Source organism: Cydia fagiglandana, chromosome 24, assembly GCF_963556715.1.
Source record: "Cydia fagiglandana chromosome 24, ilCydFagi1.1, whole genome shotgun sequence".
Classification (NCBI taxonomy): domain Eukaryota; kingdom Metazoa; phylum Arthropoda; class Insecta; order Lepidoptera; family Tortricidae; genus Cydia; species Cydia fagiglandana.
Window position 1 is genome coordinate 11527130 of NC_085955.1, and position 22930 is coordinate 11550059.

The 22930-nt window shown below is 39.9% G+C and overlaps 1 protein-coding gene across 2 annotated transcripts; it reads right to left on the minus strand.

Moving 5' to 3' along the window:
• Positions 1–1787: 1787 nt before the first annotated feature.
• LOC134676427 (galectin-4-like) lies at positions 1788–22911 on the minus strand. 2 transcript variants are annotated; one of them, XM_063534820.1, is made up of 7 exons: positions 22709–22911; positions 20228–20316; positions 13967–14174; positions 12413–12553; positions 10714–10795; positions 7152–7206; positions 1788–6161 (listed from the first exon to the last, which is right to left on the minus strand). In XM_063534820.1, the coding sequence occupies exons 1-6, from the start codon at positions 22733–22735 to the stop codon at positions 7196–7198; spliced, it is 558 nt and encodes a 185-aa protein (XP_063390890.1). In that variant the 5' UTR covers positions 22736–22911; the 3' UTR covers positions 1788–6161; positions 7152–7195. The 2 variants fall into 2 exon arrangements, with proteins under 2 accessions (XP_063390890.1, XP_063390891.1); XM_063534821.1 differs by lacking the exon at positions 7152–7206.
• Positions 22912–22930: the final 19 nt, after the last annotated feature.

Here is a 22930-nt window from a genome sequence, read left to right on the forward strand (position 1 = left end):
TTCCTCCAGGGGTTTTGATGCTAGAGCAATGATTTTTTCAACACAGTTTAATATTGTCAATATCTGTGTCAGACCGTTTTGCTTTTTTTGATATTTTTGTTTCTTAAGGCGCTCTTCAAAAATGGCCAAAATGGCCTCATTGACTATGCCGCAATGAGGCGTAGTATTCAAAACTGATATCAATTAGCCAAAAAAGCATAACGGTCCGACACAGATAATTTCATAATCATTTAGATTTCCGAATTTGGTTATGATTGGTTAAGTTTTGGAGGAGGAAACAGTCGAGTACGAAACCTCGATTTTTTAAAATTTTACGCAGGATTTTTCGCCTTGTCCTTATCCCACTAGTTTTAGGGGCCGCTTCCGTTAGCGAAACGGGTATATTTACCTAAAATATTTAAAATTCAGCTCCTGTTTCGTCTTAACAGAAATCCTACGCTTGCTGGAGACTCAAAACCAGCGCTCGCTGCAAGTACCAACTTATCTCTCTTGTTGCTCAAATAATTGCTTTTTTTAGGATAATTGTATGTGTTACGATTTCCTTAAGCAGGTTTATACAATGTTACCTAGAATTATTTGGACATACCATTTTGAATTTACATAATCCATGTAAAAGTGTATTGTAATATTTGTAATTTAGTTTTTATTTACACGGACGAAGTTTCTTGTTTGACAGCTTTGTCAAAGGCACAGAGTAGATAATCATATATTAGTATGTCAAAATGTAGAATCAAAATAGGGAATACGCAAAACTGCATAGAGGGCGTCACTAGGTCAATCACATGGCCTACCTTGAAACTCGTCAATTGAAAGTTCGGTTTCTCCCTCTCTATCGGTTGAAAATGTCGGTTTTCATTTAGATTGGGGCGATTAATTTTATTATAAATGACCCTAAATAAACTATTTTTGATAGTACCTTCTCAGGGGCGTTTATAAAGAAAACTAAATTTCCTACAATACGACACTAAAATTGTCCCTGTAGAACTAATAATTTCCAAGATAAAGCCTTTCAAAATGTATAATTTTTACGAAATTATATTCGTAATTTCCCAAAAAGGGAGGGGCAAGGGTCGGAACCTGTCGGAACACCAGGGGGCCGATTTTTGAAATTCGACCACTCGATTTCGTGTATTTCGTTAAATGATATCTCCACTACTAGGCGTTTAAATTCTACTAATAAAACTGAAATCGAGTGGTCAATACCACTAGATTCCAAATTTCCATCACTCGTATTTCAAAAATTAGCATTTCGCCGTTTCCCACCGAATTTCGAGTGACGAAATCGAGCGATCGAAATTCAAAAATCGGCCCCCAGGTCCAATCTATGCTATATTTCTTCCTGCTCTTAGGAACTAGGGCAAGTTACATGTCATTTTCATATCAAAAAATCAGAACTACCGGATTTGACACAAAAAAGCCCTGTTACAAAATTCGACAAAATTACTGGATTATAGGTCAAAAGGGAAACATTGTCTTCTGCTTTCACTTCTTTGTATGATAATTAAGGATCTTAACCAAGTTCTTACTCCATACCTACAGCACAACACAACCGAGGTATGTGTATGTGGGCATAACCGGCTGTAGGTACACACTTGTCGAGAGACCCCGAGAACGAGTGTGTACATGCTGTTCCCTTCTCGTCCAGTCCTTCCGAGATTGGGTCGGAGCGGTGCCGATTCTCGGCGAGAGGTTCTCCACGAGTGTGTACAGACGGCATAACAACACTCGTTAACTCTCGTTCGCTTATCATCGGCGGTGGGACAGGGGAATAAAAATGAAACAGATCGAAAACTTTATTTTTTTATTAACCATCATAATACAACTACAAACAGGAATTACATATTCTTAAAAAGCAATAATGACGAAAAATGCTATTTTATTTACATTCCTAACGTAAAGGAAAATACGAATTTATTATTAAATAGGGAAACACTTTCATGCTTATAAAAAGCAATTGAGCGTAAATGATATAAAATGCAAACCTAAACGTATCATACATTTGCTTACTAATTCTAAAATGTGACATTTACGAATATTTTAACAAGGAATATTATGTTTTTCAAACATTTATTCTTAATAATAAATATTAGTAAGATGTTTAGTTGTATATACACAGTCAAGAGCAGATATTTCGTACTCTTTTTTATGTAGGTCAGTATGGCTAATTCCGTCATAGGGACTATTCCGTCCACTAGCGTTTCACTCGAATAACGAACAAAATTGATAATTTCATCGACAAAGTTGGGATTGCTGTTAGTTTCAGCAATCAAAAGCAAATGGTTTTTTTCATACGCTTGAAAATCAAAGAAATATAAGTAAACACTTTATTGTACAGTCAAGTGTAAAAATATGTATGCATGAAACTTACTCAAAAATATGTCCCATGATTCTTAATTCGCTGACATAGGAGCTATGGGACATATTTTTGAGTATGTATGCACCCATATTTTTACACTTGACTGTACGAAATAGAGAAATAAAGGTACCTACATCAGATAGAGCATACATGTAGGTATTAGGTACAAGGGCCAACTAAATATATGCTCGTGGACGGAATAGCCCCTATGACGGAAATAGCCACATTGACCTTATGCCCGATTTTTTCCCGTTGGTTTTGATAAAAAATTTACAACCTACATATAAGCGCAATGTCACCATATGACCTAAAAATCTTCCCCAGACGCATTGAATGAGGAGGTCTGAAACTAAAAATCCTTCCTTTACCGTGTCTATACTTAAGAGAAATATGTAATTTTGTCAGATCACATAACTCGTACTTTAAAACACGCGGCGAAGTCCTTGAAAGGCGAACCAGGGTAAACGTTATGAACCGTTTATACCACCCTCGTTGTCGCAAGATGATATACAAGAAAAATGTTTTTAATATGTGCATTATTATATATAATAATCTCCCGGAGGAACTAAAGCTGCTAGAGGGAAACACTTTTAAACGCAGTTTGACAAACTGGCTCTCAGAGCGTTGTTTTTACAGCGTAAAGTCATATCTCGAATACCAGCAATATTCAAATTAGTGATATTTAGTTATTAATTGTATTGTGACATGCCTATTGTGTTAATATTTTGTTATTTTTTCAATTATGTATTTCAATTTGATATTTTATATTTATTTAAATTTATGATTATAATGATGAATTTGCACGCTTGCATGCAAGCTAGGTACATGATCTGTAACACCATATTGTAACATCCCCATACTGTATCAATGCAAATAAATAATTTCTGATTCTGATTCAGCCCAATTTTATCCAAATCTAACGAGTCGAAAAACCGACAACAAAATAAACATTGGCCCGTACAAAATGACCTGCGACTTGACTGTATAATGCACAACCCATACATATAGTAGGTAGGTATAGTAAATAGACAACGCAACAAGTGACAAATATTTTAGTATTAGTTATTAGTTTTTGTTTGTAATGGGGCTATTCATAAATTACGTCATTTCAAATTAGGGAGGGGGTTTGCACATCGGATGACGGTAGCATGAAGTAGGAGGAAATGGGGTCATTTGAAGCATGATTTTTGGATGATAATAGGGGGGGGGGGGGTCAAAAATCGTCAAAAATCGATGACGTAATTTATGGACAGCCCCAATTGTGTGATTTCTGACATTTTATCATTTTATTTGGATATTAAACAATATAATATTCTACTGTAAATGTTTATTGCGGTAATATTACTAATGACTATGCTTGTTTAACTGTATAATTTATTATTAATTAAACCAAAAATACTATTTTGCTAATCGGCGAAAAAACGCGCGTTAGCGTTAGGTGTTTCTTCGCGGATTAGCAAAGTAATATATTTTTTTAATTAATATGGATTTCCGCAAAGTAACGCTTGATTCTATTCACAAATTTATTGTTAACATACTTGTAATGAGTCCTCATTCTTTTTAAGTTATAATATTTGTACGCCAATAGGCAAAACACAGAGCTCTATTTATTATTTTATATATAAGACCTTAACTGTACCTGTGTTCCACATATACATTTTTACTTTAGTGCTTTGGGATATAGCTATGGTACCAAAAACAAATTGGAGTGGACCAAAAATATTTACCATCACGCGTAACAAAAATAACAGGGTCTTTGGCAAATTGAGTTCAGGTTAATAGTCTATTCGATTTTAGTAGGGTAAGGTGTTGATCAGTGAGCCACTAGTACACAAATAGCCAAGCGAATATCTGGCGAACGCGACGTTGCCGCTCGGTGCAACCAAGCGCATTAGATACCTAAGCACTTCTCTGCCCTACTTACTGGAATCAGTTATGTAACGCTGCCATACATGACCCAAAAATTTTTTATTAAGCTATGAGCTTCATCACATCTGATATTTGAGTAATTCTAAGCATTTCTAGCCCGGAGTGGGGGGGAGGGTGGGGTACAAAGACGGCCGCCACCCTTCATCTTTAAAAAAAATCTATTCTGATCCTGGTGGGTACTTGGGCAAGTTTGGTATCATTTTCATATAAACCAAAGATTTAGAATTCATTGCTGAAATTTGTTTTTTTTCAGTTTCATAGTAATTTTACAAGAAAAACGTAAAAAGGTGAAAATTTTGGTTGGAGATTTTTGCTACGCGGAGCCGAAACTACAAAAGATAGAAAGTTGAAATTTGCACACTAGATTACATTTATAAAGTGTACAAGAGATAAGAAGCGGTTTTGAGAAATTCAACCCCTAAGGGGGTTAAAAAGGGGATGAAAGTTTGTATGGGGTTCAAGTTTTATTTTAAGCTACGAATTTGAAACTTCGTAAAACGATATATTATAAACATACAAGAAAACTAATTTCAGCGTTTTTGAAAATTCATCCCCTAAGGTGGTGAAAAAGGGGTTGAAAGTTTGTATGGATATCAAAAAATTTTTCGAACGCGGGACTTGAATTTTTGTATTTGGGGATATTATTAAAAGACAGGAAAAGTAATTTCAGCGTTTTGTAAAATTCATTCCCTAACAGGGTTAAAAAGGGGTTGAAAGTTTGAATCCATTACAAATCCGAGTAGACACACATTTCTTATTGCCTCCCAGGCTTGAAATGCTTAGAATTACTCAAGGAACATATATGATGAAGCTCATAGCTTAATAAAAAATTTTTGGGTCAACTTTATAACTGCCTCCGCTAACTCACTTTGTAGCTCGCTTACTCCACTTAGGGACAGCGAGACAAGAATTTTAATATAACACTTTAAACTCTCGCGTTTTGTACACATACGCGCGTATCGCGTTTTGTATTCGTCAGTCTTTCCGTGACCACAGCTGGTGCAACTCAGCTGAAACGTCGGAATTAAAGGTAAAAACAATGAAATTATATCGCGGTAGACCCGTTTGTGTAATTAAATATAAGAATTGTAATATTTCGTAAAAAGTTTTTGGGAAATAAAGGTAAGATTTTTTTCGCTTCATGCCTTTTTGTTAAGTTAAAGAAGAATCTTAATATTATAACTGCCCAATTATTTATTAATTTTTTTAAATCTGTGGTTTGAGTTAACCCTTCGCATGCTTAGACACGGATCCGGGCGTGGAAATAGTAATGTATTGTTTTAAATGTCAAGGTCACTTTTTCAATTATCAATTTTGACAGGCAGCATACGAGGGGACAACATAGTCTGAATCATTAATAAAGCCTTATATATTTATGTCAAAAACTGAATATACTAAATACTAAGAAACCTTATAATAAATCAACCTGATGGTATTTAAAGTTGTATCCAGACGAGACAATTTCGCCAATCTGATGAAATTCTCCGACCGAACAGGGCCGTGAGGACGCAAATAACAATTTGATTCCCCGATCACATCTGCAGGTGCGGACACAAAAATGCCAATTTTCATAGTAGAATGCAAATTGGTGATTTAATTTGTGTACGTGTGGGCGCTAGATGAGATTGACTAATTATTTTCCTGAACATATCGACTGATTTCGTCAGGCCCGTCTGGATACCCCTTAACTTGTTCTACTTCAGTTAGCACTTGGGTTGTCTATTTACTTTATAAATATATCTATTGTGTTTTGTTTTGGAATAAGTAAATGCTTTAGAAAAACACTTTCAGTGCATGATTTATAAAAACGTATCGAAAATTGATTAAAAAACTTAAAAATATCACTCTTGATTCTTGTTTCCGATTCACACGGCACCTGAAAATATAATCATTATATTAGAGTTGGAAAATAATAAATAAAATTATATATACAAATAGTACATGGTACACTAGGTAGTACATGGCCATTTACATTTTCGACTAGTAACGTAATCTGCTTATTATAGCACCCGGTGTCGTAATGTAGTAATCTGCTTATTATAGCACCCGGTGTCGTAATGTAGTAAACAGCTTATTATAGCACCCGGTGTTGTAATGTAGTACCAGGCGGCGTGGCACGGTCGTGTTTGTATCCCTTGTCACCTGTCTGCCTTTCACGTTCTAACAAGTATGTAAGTGCGAAAGGGACGCGCATAGTGATCGTCGATAAAAATGGCTCCGTGCTGCGCCCGCAGATGTACTTAAAAAAATCGGCCAAGTTCGAGTCGGGCTCGCGCACGAAGGGTTCCGTACCATTACGAAAAAAACGGCAAAATCACGTTGTACGTTGTTGTACGGGAGCCCCACTTAAATATTTATTATATTCTGTTTTTAGTATTTGTTGTTATAGCGGCAACAGAAATACATCAATTACATCGTCTGTGAAAATTTCAACTTCCTAGCTAGACGGACAGCGGAGTCTTAGTAATAGGGTCCCGTTTTTACCTTTTGGGTACGGAACCCTAAAAAAGAATCTGTTAAGTTTTTGATGTCAACGTTTGTATGAAAAACATAGAACTTGTTACTATAGATTTTTATGGTAACAATCTATGTTTTCAATGAATTCCCTTAACAGTATGAATAAGAAAGTTGTGTACATATTTATGACGTTGATTGTACGTAACTATACAAAAAAAAAACCACAACGAACAAAGACAAAAAGCGAACAAGTTTTTATGATTATATCATAAATGGAAAAAAGAAAAACTATCATGAGTATAATGACTAATCGGGTGTACAAAAGCTAATATGCGATACAATGCTCCTCTTTTTTGGGCAGTCGTGTAAAAAAGCTTATAAAAAATATATAAATAAAGGAGTACTCTACCTAGGACCGTTATAGCACCGATCGCGGTCATTACACGCTACTCCTCAATAGAAACCTGCGCAAACAGACAAACAACATAAATAAATAATGCACAATCAAAACAACAAATAACCACTGGATATGGATAGCCTTTAATTTTTTCAATGCTTTTATAAAAAAAACCGGCCGAGAGTATGTCCCAGTCCCACATAAAGTAATATAAGGGGTCATCCATTAATTACGTCACACGAATTTCTAGGTTTTTTGACCCCTCCCCCCCTCCTTGTCACACTTGGTCACATTTGGAAAACCCCTCCCCCCTAGTGTGACGTCACATTTTTCTACGAAATCGCCAAATCGAATTAAGTGCCTAAGTATTATTCATATTTTATCAAAATAGTTTTGACGATATAAATATTAGTAATTTTATAACCCAAAAGTCCCAAAACTGCTTAGGAAAGAAAATTAAACGAATAAAAACGATTATCGTTTTAAAAACTTGTTTTTATAAATGCACAGCGAATAGAATAATTTAAATAAATTTTCGGTTACTGATGAAGTTAAAGTGACGCCACAACGTTTGTGTCTCCCCCCTCCCCCATGTCACAATATGTCACATTTTCTTGACCCCCTCCCTCCCCCTAAACGTGTGATGTAATTAATGGATGACCCCTAAGTAAAAAAAGAGTGCTCACTCCATACATCAGTTTTGGTACCAAAAAGACTATTATTTTCATCGAGTAGCGGAATTATCAGTACTTTAAGTAGAAATAGTAGTACTGTCAAGTGACAATAGATGTAGCAGCGACCGGAAAGTCTTATGTTGTTGAGCATAAGACTTTCCGGTTGGTGCTACATCTGTTATTCTCTTAATATTTTTGAAATACAATTACCTACTAAAAACATTCCATAAAAAAACCGGTATCCGATCCCTGACATGACCACTTGATGCTTGTTGAAAATAGCAAAAATAATGTTAAAGGAAACCACCAAAGTGGCATGCAAAGAAATACACCCAAGATCACCCAAGATCAAACAGGCCACTATTTAAATTACTCACGTACAAGGAATCGCGCCTGTTCATAGCGCATTAAGGCTCCGTCACACAGGCGCGTTTTGCGGGCGGCGCGTGAGCGTGAGCCCCCCCCCCCGAAAAACGCGCCTGTGTGACGGAACCTTGAGCGCATGTCTAAATAATATGATAATAACTTAGTCCCCTATTATATACATAGATAATTATAATAAACATTGTGAAATACTTTATTAAATTACTGCTTATTTATTTATTTTATTATTATTTAATAACAAGACCCTTCCAAATAAATATGTAAATCATTTAGAAAACAAAAAAAAACACCATCCCTGTTATATCATATCCATATTTTTTTTTTCATGCATGCCAATTAAAAATACATAATTATTTTCAGCCAATTGTGGGATAAGTATAAATAATCTATGAGGCAGGGACACTAGAGTCACACCAAACAAAGTCTGCAGCGGATTTGATAGCCCACGCAGTATGAGTGTTATGTATACGTCATAATTTCATAGAAGTTTGACGTTTAAAATGACACTTGCACTGCGTGGGCTATCAAAATCGCTGCAGACTTTTTACGGTCTGACTATAAAAGCGTAATTTCATAGAAATTTGCCGGATGGTGTCGCACCGACACTCTGTCGTTCGCCAAGTTAGTGTAGAACCTACTTTAGTTATTTTAGCAAAGCTCGCGTTTATCGTCGAATTAAAAAAAATAAGACAAACACAAAAAGGTGCAATCACACTTCAAACCAGTGATCACAGACATACAGGGTGTTTGGTACATCGTTTGCCACATTAAAACGGCAGATAGCTTGATTCATTTGCTACCTATCTTCTCATGCTTAGAAAAACAAAATTGGCCATGGTTTTTTTACTACTACGCAAGTAAATATTTGAAATTTACGAAAAACTGGCATAGAAGTGGAAAAAAAAGAGCGCCAAATTAAAAATTCTAGGCCTGAGAAGATAGCAAATGACTCAACCTATCTGCCGGTTTAATTTGGCAAACGATGTACCAAACACCCTGTATAAAGTTAGACATACACAGATTACATATATAAGTATATCTATACATTTACTTACCTTTAAATATTAGTACAGATTCACTTCACTCGCGTTTCTTGTTAAGTCATGCTAGTGTAGCCCGCGACATATGTATATAAACCAAACACTTAAAAACTTTAATAATAGGTTGAAAATAGTTTTGTATTTTTAACATGCCTTATTGTATAATAAGATAATAGTTTTGTATAACATTCCATTGCCTTCTGGCATTAAGTTCGCCTTTTGTACAATTTTTTACTGTGCAATAAAGTTTAAATAAATAAATAAATAACATTATACAGTTGGAAGGTACTGTAATTATTTTACAAGAAATATAGAAAGAGAAATTCCTCTTTTTACTAGGTAGAAAAGAAAAATGTAATATAAAGAAATTACATAAGTACATAAAATTTTACTTTGCCCAGCGATAATTACGATACATTACGATACATGTGCGAATAGGACATTTCCTATTTTTTTGCACTTGTATCGTAATGCTAATGTACTATTTTGCACATATTAATATCGCCATTTCACTCGGGGGCAATGTTGTTGTTTAACCGCTCGTGCTAATATTGACACCCGAGCAAGCGAATGATTCCAAGACTGAACCACGAGCGTAGCGAGTGGTCCGAAAAATGGAATTTTGAGCGTTGCGAGGGTTTCAAAGCACGAGGGTTAAACAAAATTTGCCCCCGAGTGAAACACAACATTTTTCACCACACCAACCCGAAGCAAATATTAAATGTAAACAAAATCAAATCCAAATGAATGTTATTAAATATTTATCATCCAAAATCATCATTTAAAAAGTCAAATTAAAAAAATGAGCCCAACAATGTCCAGATTTGAAAGAATCAGGTTTTCAATATTTATTTTACAAAACGCCCTTCTATCAGCGATTATCACATCACCTTGGCTAGACCCCCCGGTGTTCGCTCGACAACCTGACCCCGAGAGTTGGCGCGAGCACTAGTCTTTACAAATACGAATGCGTTTACTTTGTTTTTACAGTTGTTCCTATAAAGCAGCGGTCGGCAACCTTTTAGCAGCCAAGGGCCACACAGTAGTTAAGAAAATTGACGCGGGCCGCACTTTTGTTAATATCTGTGACTTTAACAGACATTGTCGTTTGTCAATATTACATACAAAACAGCCAGGGGGGCTCGCGGGCCGCAAGTGAGTGGTTCACGGGCTGCATGCGGCCCGCGGGCCGCTTGTTGCCGACCGCCGCTATAAAGGTTAGGTAGGTAGGTTTATACGAAAGGTCGCTTTTCGGTGAAGGAAAACATCGCGAGGAAACCGAACTAATTCCAATAAGGCCTAGTTTCCCCTCCGGCAGTCGCTTTCGTAAAAACTAGTACCTACGTGAAATCATGGGATCAGTTGTCAAGCGGACCCCGGGCTCCCTCGAGCCGTGGCGGAATGCCGGGACGGCGCGATGAAGGAGACAGCAGGCACACTGACCCTGCGGAGGAAGGAGACAGCAGGCACACTCACCCTGCGGAGGCCCGCCGTAGCCGGCCGCGCCGTAGGCCGGCGGCGGCGCGCCGTACGACCCGTACGCCGGGGGACTCTGCGCCTGTGTGCAACCCTCACGTTAACCGCTACTATCTATACTTCGTTTTTTTTAGCATCAGAAAGAACTTGAAAGAAGGTAAGCGATCTCGGCATGTCTTTTGATCGAAAAATGCTTTTTAAAATCAATACCTATTACTTATGAAAGCGGAAGAATATAAATAATTGTATTAGATTCATAATAATTGTATTTTCACTTCTCATGCTCAAAAAGTGCACTTTTATGTCGTGCGTAGACGACATAAAATCGCATATTATGCTCTAGAGCATAAAGTAAAATCATCTATTACGACCCTTATTGACTTAGCAATAAAGTCCAAATTCTGCCATACAAACTGCCAGCCCTGCCGGCGCCCCCGACCGGCGCTCTCCCGACCGGCGCGCCCCCGACCGGCCCGAGAACAATGTTCTTTAGTCTTGAATAAATACGTTCAAATAACCTAAAATATTAGATTTTTTGTATATTTTCCTCGCAATCGAAGTGAAAAGCAGAGTGTACAACAAGGGCATAAATGTCCATTTTTACACTCGTCTACTATTTTGAAAAAAAATTGCCTCGGGTAAAAATGAGTCACTTTATGCCCTTGTTGTACAATCTACTATTATTTATAATTGTTACATATTTGCCGTAAATTATTTTTAAAACCTGTTTTCAATTAAAAGACACATCAAAATTGTCTACCTTATTTCTAATGCTAAAAAAAACGAACTATATCTATCACCAATTCATCAAAGATACATTGAGTAGATAAAAAAAAATGAAAAGTTCAGAAGAAGAAGAAGAAAGAAGTTCAGAGGTCTATAAAAGCCCTCCGATTCCCAAAAAACCGGTCAAGTGTGATTCAGACTCGCGTTTCTGGGGTACCGTACATAAGTCCGACTCACGCTTAACTGCACATTTCTAATAGGTTTTCCGATCATCTATAGGTAAAGAACTATTTTGTGTATAATTTTTCAAAATTTTAGAACCAGTAGTTTCGGAGATATTAGTGTGCACGATGGGCTTTTGTGTTAACGTACCATGTAGACCTGTTGCGGCGCTAGTGTGCACGTGGATGGGCTGTCGTGTGAACGTACCATGTAGACCTGCTGCGGCGCTAGTGTGCACGTGGGTGGGCTGTTGTGTGAACGTACCATGTAGACCTGTTGCGGCGCTAGTGTGCACTAGGGTGGGCTGTCGTGTGAACGTACCATGTAGACCTGCTGCGGCGCTAGTGTGCACGTGGGTGGGCTGTTGTGTGAACGTACCATGTAGACCTGTTGCGGCGCTAGTGTGCATTGTGTGAACGTACCATGTAGACCTGCTGCGGCGCTAGTGTGCACGTGGGTGGGCTGTTGTGTGAACGTACCATGTAGACCTGCTGCGGCGCTAGTGTGCACTAGGGTGGGCTGTCGTGTGAACGTACCATGTAAACCTGCTGCGGCGCTAGTGTGCACGTGGGTGGGCTGTTGTGTGAACGTACCATGTAGACCTGTTGCGGCGCTAGTGTGCATTGTGTGAACGTACCATGTAGACCTGCTGCGGCGCTAGTGTGCACGTGGGTGGGCTGTTGTGTGAACGTACCATGTAGACCTGCTGCGGCGCTAGTGTGCACGTGGGTGGGCTGTCGTGTGAACGTACCATGTAGACCTGCTGCGGCGGCTGCGCGCCCTCGAAGGCGACGAGCTGCACCATCACGTCACCGTCGATCGTGAAGTGGGTGATGCGCTGGAAGGGGATGCGGTGCGGGAACTCGCAGAAGTGGAGCCCGTTCAGCGCCACCTACACACAACAATGATAAATAGTAACGGCTGATTGTTTGTTTTTATATCCCAGTTAATAAAAAAAATTTACCTCCAAAATATACTTAGAAGTTATTACGCAGAAAGTTTTTAATTTTATCCCATCAAAAATATTACATGTAAAAAGCTGCAAGTCTCGCAACACTTGTACTACAAAAAAGTTTTGAGATGTACCTAATGTGAAACCAAGTCGGTTATTTTAATCAGTGCAGTTAAAACACTCTCAATAAGATATCTTTAATTTTTAATACATATAATGATCGCTAACGTTGATAAGACGACGGAAAATGATGTAGGCATTTTGCGTGCTGGACCGTTCGCGATGTAGACGAAGAGCGATGTAGGCAAAATGTTACATTAGTCATTTGCTGGTCTCCTCCCCGCCCCGCGCCATGGCCGCCAGGTGGTCGCCCCCCCCCCCTGCCCCGCGCGGCTCACCTTGATGGACTGCGGCTCGCAGAGCAGCAGCGCCTCGAAGTTGCCGCCCGGGCTCAGCGGCATGCCGCCGCCGGTCTCCTCCCCGCCCCACATGGCCGCCAGGTGGTCGCCCCCCCCCCCCTGCCCCGCGCGGCTCACCTTGATGGACTGCGGCTCGCAGAGCAGCAGCGCCTCGAAGTTGCCGCCCGGGCTCAGCGGCATGCCGCCGCCGGTCTCCTCCCCGCCCCACATGGCCGCCCGGTGGTCGCCCCCCCCCCTGCCCCGCGCGGCTCACCTTGATGGCCTGCGGCTCGCAGAGCAGCAGCGCCTCGAAGTTGCCGCCCGGGCTCAGCGGCATGCCGCCGCCGGTCTCCTCCCCGCCCCACATGGCCGCCCGGTGGTCGCCCCCCCCCCCCTGCCCCGCGCGGCTCACCTTGATGGACTGCGGCTCGCAGAGCAACAGCGCCTCGAAGTTGCCGCCCGGGCTCAGCGGCATGCCGCCGCCGGTCTCCTCCCCGCCCCACATGGCCGCCAGGTGGTCGCCCCCCCCCTGCCCCGCGCGGCTCACCTTGATGGCCTGCGGCTCGCAGAGCAGCAGCGCCTCGAAGTTGCCGCCCGGGCTCAGCGGCATGCCGCCGCCGGTCTCGTCCCCGCCCCACATGGCCGCCCGGTGGTCGCCCCCCCCCCTGCCCCGCGCGGCTCACCTTGATGGACTGCGGCTCGCAGAGCAACAGCGCCTCGAAGTTGCCGCCCGGGCTCAGCGGCATGCCGCCGCCGGTCTCCTCCCCGCCCCACATGGCCGCCAGGTGGTCGCCCCCCCCTGCCCCGCGCGGCTCACCTTGATGGCCTGCGGCTCGCAGAGCAGCAGCGCCTCGAAGTTGCCGCCCGGGCTCAGCGGCATGCCGCCGCCGGTCTCCTCCCCGCCCCACATGGCCGCCCGGTGGTCGCCCCCCCCCCCCTGCCCCGCGCGGCTCACCTTGATGGACTGCGGCTCGCAGAGCAGCAGCGCCTCGAAGTTGCCGCCCGGGCTCAGCGGCATGCCTCCACTAGTCTCCTCCACGCCCCACGACATGGCCGTCAGGTGGTTGCGCACCACGCACTGCTCCACGAAGCGGAAGTTCAGGTGCAGCGCGATGTCGTCGCGCGGGTCCGTGTTGGGGCCGCATTGCAGGTTTATGGCGAATCTGGAAACGGCCGGCGGCATTCACATTAGAGATGCGACGGATAGTTGTTTGGCCGAATATTCGGCCGGCGGAACTATACCTAGATTTCGGTTTTCCAGATGCGCATTCTGCAGGTTAGACCTGTTTCCCAGTGAACGTTCGCGCGGACACTTTTCTAGGTTCGAAAAGAGTGCGCGTGCAAGTCAGTGGGATGATTAAATAGTTTTAAAATAATAAACAAGTACGATTATGACTTATGACCGTGACTGCCCATACAACCATTTCCAGTCGCCGTTACGACGCGGTGTAGACACATCTTGTGTCGACACCGTCTGTTTCGGTCACAATTCCAGTCGCAGAGTCGTCGCCGTGTCGACACAGTTACCAGAAATGGGGAAGGGTCGACACATGACACAAAGTGACATAAAGTGTGGTCGCCGTGTGCACACATTGTTTCGGGTTTGCGACTACTTTATGCCAAAATCATTCGTTCATTCGTTCATTTTGTTCCTGTCAAATGGAAACTGTCAGATGGAAAAATAGTTAAATAAAAATAAGTGACATTAATACGCCATCTCTAAAACGGATTACAAGACGTAATTATATATTGTTTGCATTTATATTACAATAGGACTTAAATTATAATGGGGAATTAAACTGCTCGAGTGATTTGATAAACTAAGTGTAATATAATCAACGCGCCACCACATTGTTTTAGTTTAGCCGGAAATGAAATTGTTTACTTCTCAGTGCTTGTGTTCATAAATATATTATTTGATGCATTTTTAGTACTTCGATGCGTATACTATACTTAAATAACAGAAATAACGCTTTACATACTACGAAACTTGTTAATTATGATGTATAAATATGGTTTAAGGCTGAGAAATATTGCAGTCACAAAGTAGTCGCAAATGTTTCGACTTTGTGTCGACTCTGTGTAGACACATGACACGCGCTGTCAAAAGTAATAACAAAGTTACTGGATTTGCAAAATGGCTCCTTGCGTTCATTTGTTTTCAGATATTCTCAAAGTGTAAAAATGACGTGGTCAGAGATGGGACTTAATAGATTAACTGTTTATTCGACTAATTAATGGAATAAAAAAAGTTAATCCTCAAATTTTAATCACGATTAGTTTAGTCGACCTAACATAGATTGAAATTGAATTAATCTGAACATTAATCGAATAAATTATCGATTAAATCTCGGTTGGAAGTTGACAGGGGGCCATTTTTGTACGTAAAAATAATAGAAATGTCTTGCATGCAGATGGTAGCCAAACACTTTGTCATAAAAGTCGAGATGGGTGTCTATTTATAGGTTTTAGGGAGTGCCGATTTCGAAAATGATGACCATTTTGGAATCCAAAATGGCGGCCATGCACTGTGTCATAAAAGTCGTCATGGATGTCGTTTTATACGTTTTAGGGGGCCCCAATTTTGAAAATGATGACCATTTTGGAATCCAAAATGGCGGCCATGCACTATGTCATAAAAGTCGTCATGGATGTCGTTTTATAGGTTTTAGGGGGCCCCGATTTAGAAAATGATGACCATTTTGAAATCCAAAATGGCGGCCATGCACTATGTAATAAAAGTCGTCATGGGTGTCGTTTTATAGGTTTTGCGGGGCGCAGATTTAGAAAATGATGACCATTTTGGATTCCAAAATGGTGGCCATGCACTATGTCATAAAAGTCGTCATGGGTGTCGTTTTATAGGTTTTAAGGGGCGCAGATTTCGAAAACGATGACCATTTTGGATTCCAAGATGGCGGCCATGCACTATGTCATAAAAGTCGTCATGGATGTCGTTTTATAGGTTTTAGGGGGCCCCGCTTTCGAAAATGATGACCATTTTGGAATCCAGAATGGCGGCCATGCACTATGTCATAAAAGTCGTCATGGGTGTCGTTTTATAGGTTTTGGGGGGCGCAGATTTCGAAAACGATAACCATTTTCGATTCCAAAATGGCGGCCATGCACTATGTCATAAAAGTCGTCATGGATGTCGTTTTATGGGTTTTAGGGGGCCCCGATTTAGAAAATGATGACCATTTTGAAATCCAAAATGGCGGCCATGCACTATGTCATAAAAGTCGTCATGGATGTCGTTTTATAGGTTTTAGGGGGCGCAGATTTAGAAAATGATGACCATTTTGGATTCCAAAATGGTGGCCATGCACTATGTCATAAAAGTCGTCATGGGTGTCGTTTTATAGGTTTTAGGGGGCGCAGATTTCGAAAACGATGACCATTTTGGATTCCAAAATGGCGGCCATGCACTATGTTATAAAAGTCGTCATGGATGTCGTTTTATAGGTTTTAGGGGGCCCCACTTTCAAAAATGATGACCATTTTGGAATCCAGAATGGCGGCCATGCACTATGTCATGAAAGTTAACATGGGTGTCGTTTTATAGGTTTTGGGGGGCGCAGATTTCGAAAACGATAACCATTTTCGATTCCAAAATGGCGGCCATGCACTATGTCATAAAAGTCGTTTTATAGGTTTTAGGGGGCCCCGATTTAGAAAATGATGACCATTTTGAAATCCAAAATGGCGGCCATGCACTGTCATAAAAGTTGTCATGGGTGTCGTTTTATAGGTTTTGGGGGGCGCAGATTTAGAAAATGATGACTATTTTGGATTCCAAAATGGTGGCCATGCACTATGTCATAAAAGTCGTCATGGGTGTCGTTTTATAGGTTTTAGGGGGCGCAGATTTCGAAAACGATGACCATTTTGGATTCCAAGATGGCGGCCATGCACTATGTCATAAAAGTCGTCATGGATGTCGTTTTGTAGGTTTTAGGGGACGCAGATTTCGAAAATGATGGCCATTTTGGAATCCAAAATGGCGGCCACGCACTATGTCATAAAAGTTGTCATGGGTGTCGTTTTATAGGTTTTAGGGGGCCCTGATTTCGAAAATGATGACCATTTTGGAATCCAAAATGGCGGCCATGTAGTATGTCATTAAAGTCGTCATGGCTGTCGTTTTATAGGTTTCAGGGAGCGCAGATTTCGAAAATAATAACTATTTGGGAATCGAAGATGGCGGCCATGCACTATGTTAAAAGTCGACATGGATGTCGTTTTGTTGGTCATGGTCATCATTTTCGATCTCTCGAATCTGCTCTTCCTAACACCTATAAATCAACATCTATGACGGCTTATATGACAAAGTGCACGGCAGACATCTTGGAATCCAAAATGGTCATCATTTTCGAATTCTGCACTCCCTAAAACCTATAAAACGATATCCATGACGACTTTTATGACAAAGTGCACGGCACACATCTTGGATTCCAAACTGGTCATCATTTTCGAAATCGGCACTTCCTAAAACCTATAAAACGATATTCATGACGACTTTTATGACAAAATACGTAGCGGCCATCTTGGATTATAAAATGATCATCGTTTTCGAATTCTGCACTCCCTAAAACCTATAAATCGACATCCGTGACGACGCAAGTTATCTTTATTTTCAGATCTAACAAATTGCTACAGAATACAAAGGACAAAAAAAGAAGCGAGGAGGTAATGAAACAAGCAAAAATACAGATGATTCCTCGACGCAATTGGATGCTTCTTAAATTGTGTCCAGATTTTTTTGTCATAAAAGTTTTTATTTTTCACGTATTACTCTCACAAGTTTCGTGACATTTCGACCTTGTAATTTTTTAAGTAAATGTTTTTGTTTATCTGTGAGGATCTCACTAGAATAATATAATCAAGGTATGTTTATATTTGATAATTGAAATAGTAACGCAAAAAAAAATTATATTTGTGTCTTATATTCCTGCCGAAGACTTTTATTTTTCCTTTTCCTTCTACACAAGTTTGGTCAAGTAATAAGAATTTAGGGCTCTCAATTTTATTTTGACTTCTACAACAGTAAAGCTACGAGGCCATGTTTGGTATCGTTTTCGTATAAATTCGCAGTACCAAATTTAGTTATGGTATCACATTGACACCATTCCAAAGTAAAAACATATAAACTTACTTTCTTTTAAACTCCTCTTCACGCTTAAACTGCTGAACAGTTTTAATTTAAATTTAGTACACATATATTTTGAGTCCCGAGACAGGACATAATAAGTTATCTCAAAAATCATCCTTTAAAGGTGTGAAATGAGGTGTAGGGGGGAATTCAGAATTGACTTCTTGAAGTTAATACTGTTTAAGTTTAGGTTTGAAGTCATGTTTTTTTTATAATTTTTAACTAAATCAAAGATGTAGACCATCCCAAATTTAATATAAATCGGTTCAGCGGTTATTGATTTCCCGTACAAATTTCCACGCCACTTTTCACACCTTCAAAAGATGATTTTGGTTATAAGATCTATCCTATGTCCTGTTCCGGGATGCAAACTATTTCTATACCAAATTTCAACGAAATCGGTTCAGCGGTTAAGCGTCAAGAGGAGTTTAAAAAAAACCGACCAAGTGCGAGTCGGACTCGCGTATTAAGGGTTCCGTACATTAAGTCCGACTCGCGCTTGACTGCACATTTCTAATAGGTTTTCCTGTCATCTATAGGTAAAGAACTATTTTGTGTATTCAGACAGACAGACATACAGACGCACGAGTGATCCTATAAGGATTCCGTTTTTTGCTTTTGAGGTACGGAACCATAAAAAGATTTTTTTAATTTTGTGGAATGGTTTCAATGTGATACCTTAAATGGATTCAGCAACCCAGATTTATACGAAAACGATACCATACACGGCCTAGCACCTTCACTGATGTAGATATATCAAGATAAAATTGAGAGCCCTAAATAAACTTTCAAGAGCGGATATCTCAAAAACTATTCAACATATCGAATAAAATTGACTGAATAAACTTGTAACAAATTAAATTAACTTTCATTTTGTATAAGTGGCCATGTCGCTAAGATGCATAGTTTCCGAGATATAATCGAAAAATCGGAAAATGGGACATTCAAAGCCCCCTCTCTTCCCCCCGCTCAAGGGCTACGGCCGGGGACTTTTGATATGTTCACCTCCTAACTTGTCCAAACCAAGTTACAGAGTCAAAAATTGTGTTCCGAGCATTTCCCTCTACAACTTTTTTGAGCATTCGTTGGCTGACCTAAGTAGCTTATTGCATTTCTTTAAAAACTTTTCTGTAAAAGGTTGACGGGTGTTGGGTGTTTATATGGTTTTGGTCGATTATTATCATTTGCATCGCCCATGATGACTTACTAGAATTACTTACGAGCACACGAGACACTAATAGTAGTTTGACAAACCTTGGTTTTCAAGAGGTATTTTATAGTGACATTTGCTGTCACAAATTTGCTGTCAGATTTAGTCGCAAACCGCACGCAAAGTGCACACAAATGTGTCGACACCTTGTTACGGAAAAGTGTACACACGGCGACGACACTTTGTTTCGAAACAATTCTAGACACATTGTGTGGACTCTGTTACGACACATCTGACATTTAGTTACCACTTTGATGATTCTGCGACTGGAATGGTTATATGGGTGTTTCTTATTTCTATTTTGTTTACTCCGAAATAAGCAATGTCATCCATTAATTACGTCACACGAATTTCTAGGTTTTTTGACCCCTCCCCCCCTCCTTGTCACACTTGGTCACATTTAGCAAACCCCTCCCCCCTAGTGTGACGTCACATTTTTTCTACGAAATTGCCAAATCGAATTAAGTAAGTACCTAAGTATTATTAATATTTTATCAAAATATGTTTGACGATATAAATATTAGTTATTTTATAACCCAAAACTGCTTAGAAAAGAAAATAAAACGAATAAAAACGATTATCGTTTTAAAAACTTGTTATTTAAATGTACAGCGATTAAAATAATTTAAATAATTTTTCGGTTACTGATGAACTTAAAGTGACGTCACAAAGTTTGTGTCTCCCCCCCTCCCCCATGTCACAATATGTCACATTTTCTTGACCCCCTCCCTCCCCCTAAACGTGTGATGTAATTAATGGATGACCCCTTACTATCCGGTATCCGGCCAGATAGTAGGTGATTATCCGGTATCCGCTGGATGTTACAATAATGGCCGGATATCCGTTAAGCATACCTCTGAGCGCCCGGCGGCACGTTCCCCTGGAACCGCATCATGCGGCCCGGGAACATGCCCCCGGGGATCGGGTGCACGCACGGGATCACCTGGAACAACACATTATAACATAAGATAAACATATTTGTTTCCGACAGTCACAAACATGTACGAACATGAACAGACAACAAAAACAGAAGAATAGAACATTAAGTGCGCGTCACGAAATAGACCCAACACAGCATAATGCACACACACAGCATAGCTAGTATGAAGCTAGCGCTGGTCTTCCATAGGCCCATTTGGTAATGCCATGACAGATCTAGACACGCGGTACCGTGTCCAGTTTATCTATCTCGTTCTAAAATTAAATTTGGATTGAACTGGTCTCCGGAATGTAAAAAGCTTAATAATCATACCCCGGCCGGCGAGAGCAAAAATGCGTCTGCTCCTAGTGCTTAATTAAATTTAAATTTGTTTTTTTTAAACTAAGCCATTAGTATTTGTTATTTATTTCAACTTGATACCTCCACGCGTTTCTAAGAATAACCCTAAAACAATTTTCTATCAACATAAAATTATTATTATTATAAAGTTATTCACAATAAGTATCAGAATGTGTTGAAGAAGAACGTTGGCATTTTAACTTTAAACAATTTAAATAAATTGATATCTGGCAGAGAAGTGGAACTACCTAATACAGAACAAATTCATAATCACTATGAATTATTTCGTTTTGCTCCGATTACTACAGTAGATTTAGAACGGTCCTTTAGTTGGATGAAATGGATTTTATCGGCAAGGCGAAGGAGTTTAAAATCAGAAAATTTAGAAAAAATGCTAATTGTATATTACGAAAATTACATAAAATACTGAATAAATACAAACACTTGGTTTTAATTTTGTTTACAACAATAATTAATACTTCTGCATATCATAACGGTGGTCCAGTACATCGTGTTGTTTTTATCAACATCAACCAAAGTGTGTGTCCTCGCACTATTAAGCTGTCAACGCATTTTTGCTCTCGCCGGCCGGGGTATAAATCTATGGTTGTCTAGATAGCCAGGAGAAGTAAGCATGGTTGTCCAGCTATCCAGGAGAAGTAAGTATGGTTGTCCAGCTACCCACAAGAAGTAAGTGTGGTTGTCCAGCTACCTAGGAGAAGTAAGTATGGTTGTCCAGCTACCCACGAGAAGTAAGTATGGTTGTCCAGCTACCCAGGAGAAGTACGTATGGCAATGATTGAAAATAAAAAGTTGATCCACCCTAATATTATGCCAATTTCTTGTGTAAGGCAACTATCATCTGGAACACATTCTCTTTATAAATATTTATCTTATGATAATATTATCTTGCAATGTTTAATAGGAGATTGCAATGAACAAAGAAAAAAGAGTCTATTTATATCTCATAAATATGTCACTGTAAAATTGTAAACACTTGTCAATTTATAATCTCGCTGGTACAACGACATCAAAAGGACTGCGGGGAAAAAGTGGCTCCAGGTTGCACAAGACCGTGACAAATGGCGTAAAATAAAGGAGGCCTACACCCGAAGGGTAGAAAAAGGCTAAAGAGAGAGAGAGAGACAGAGAATCTCGCTGGTTAACTTATAAACTGACCGCAGATAGATTACAAACTAACCTAACCTACCTGAGATTGTAGACTAATGGGTTTAAAATCTTACGGTGTCATATATAACAAAATAAAATGACCAAGTGCGAGTTGGACTCGTGTTCCAAGGGTTCTTTTAGACCCATTACTTTTGTAGACAAAGGGGGGGAATGGTCATTTTTGCATATTTTCTTAAATTACTTCTGAACTGAACTATTAATCCTACAGTTATAAAAAAAAAATTGAGATTCTCGCAATGAGCTTTTTCATTTGATGTATAATTTGATATAGTTTGCAAAACTTTGTTTTTTCATTGTCTCATTTACCCCCCAAAAGTGCTCCCTATATTTAAAATTCATTTATTTAAGTTACATGTCCATCTTTGGGTCACAGACTTACATATGTTATGTGTACCAAATTTCAACTTAATTGGTTCAGTAGTTTCAGAGACAATAGGCTGTGTGTGACAGACAGACAGCCAGACGCACGAATGATCCTATAAGGGTTCCGTTTTTTCCTTTTGAGGTACGGAACTAAAAACTACGGCCTTAGTAATAATTTGTAAAATAAATCGATCTCATATGGTATTTCAAGGCTTTTCATCACAGAGTTGTTCAAATAAGGCCAACGGACGATAGTTAAGAGGAAAGTTAAACAAAAATGACTTCACGAGTGGGAAATAACGTCTAGAATCGGTAAACCCGGCCTGCAAACCGACTAATGTTGCATTTGATTGCATCACAATCTAGAAATACAATTAAACGTTTTCATTGCAAATAGATGACTAATTTCCATTTCATTCTGCCGGATGCCCTTGAAAACGCCGAAATGCGTCTATGCGACACATATTGTAGCTTGGAGAAGTATAAAAAGCACAAGACTTACGGGGTTGTAGATCGGTTGGCTGGCCATGCTTTTCTTAGTTTTTATCGGCGGTGCGCAACGGAAATGATATAACACGACTGTACAACGACTATTAGGGATTTACTTTACACTTAAAATTACACACTGGGAACGCCTACAGCGCAAATAATTCAGTTTTCGATTTCAATTGAAGTATGCGTCATAGCAATAGCACGTCATATGACAGCGCGTTTTGTTTCCTAT

Coding starts and splice junctions, on each gene's coding strand:
- LOC134676427 (XM_063534821.1), bottom strand. CDS start 22,735: ATGGCCAGCCAACCGATCTACAACCCC. Junction 14,175..20,227: donor GTGCCGCCGGGCGCTCAGAG/GTATGCTTAACG, acceptor GGCCGTTTCCAG/ATTCGCCATAAACCTGCAAT. Junction 12,554..13,966: donor GCGAGCCGCAGTCCATCAAG/GTGAGCCGCGCG, acceptor TGTTGTGTGTAG/GTGGCGCTGAACGGGCTCCA.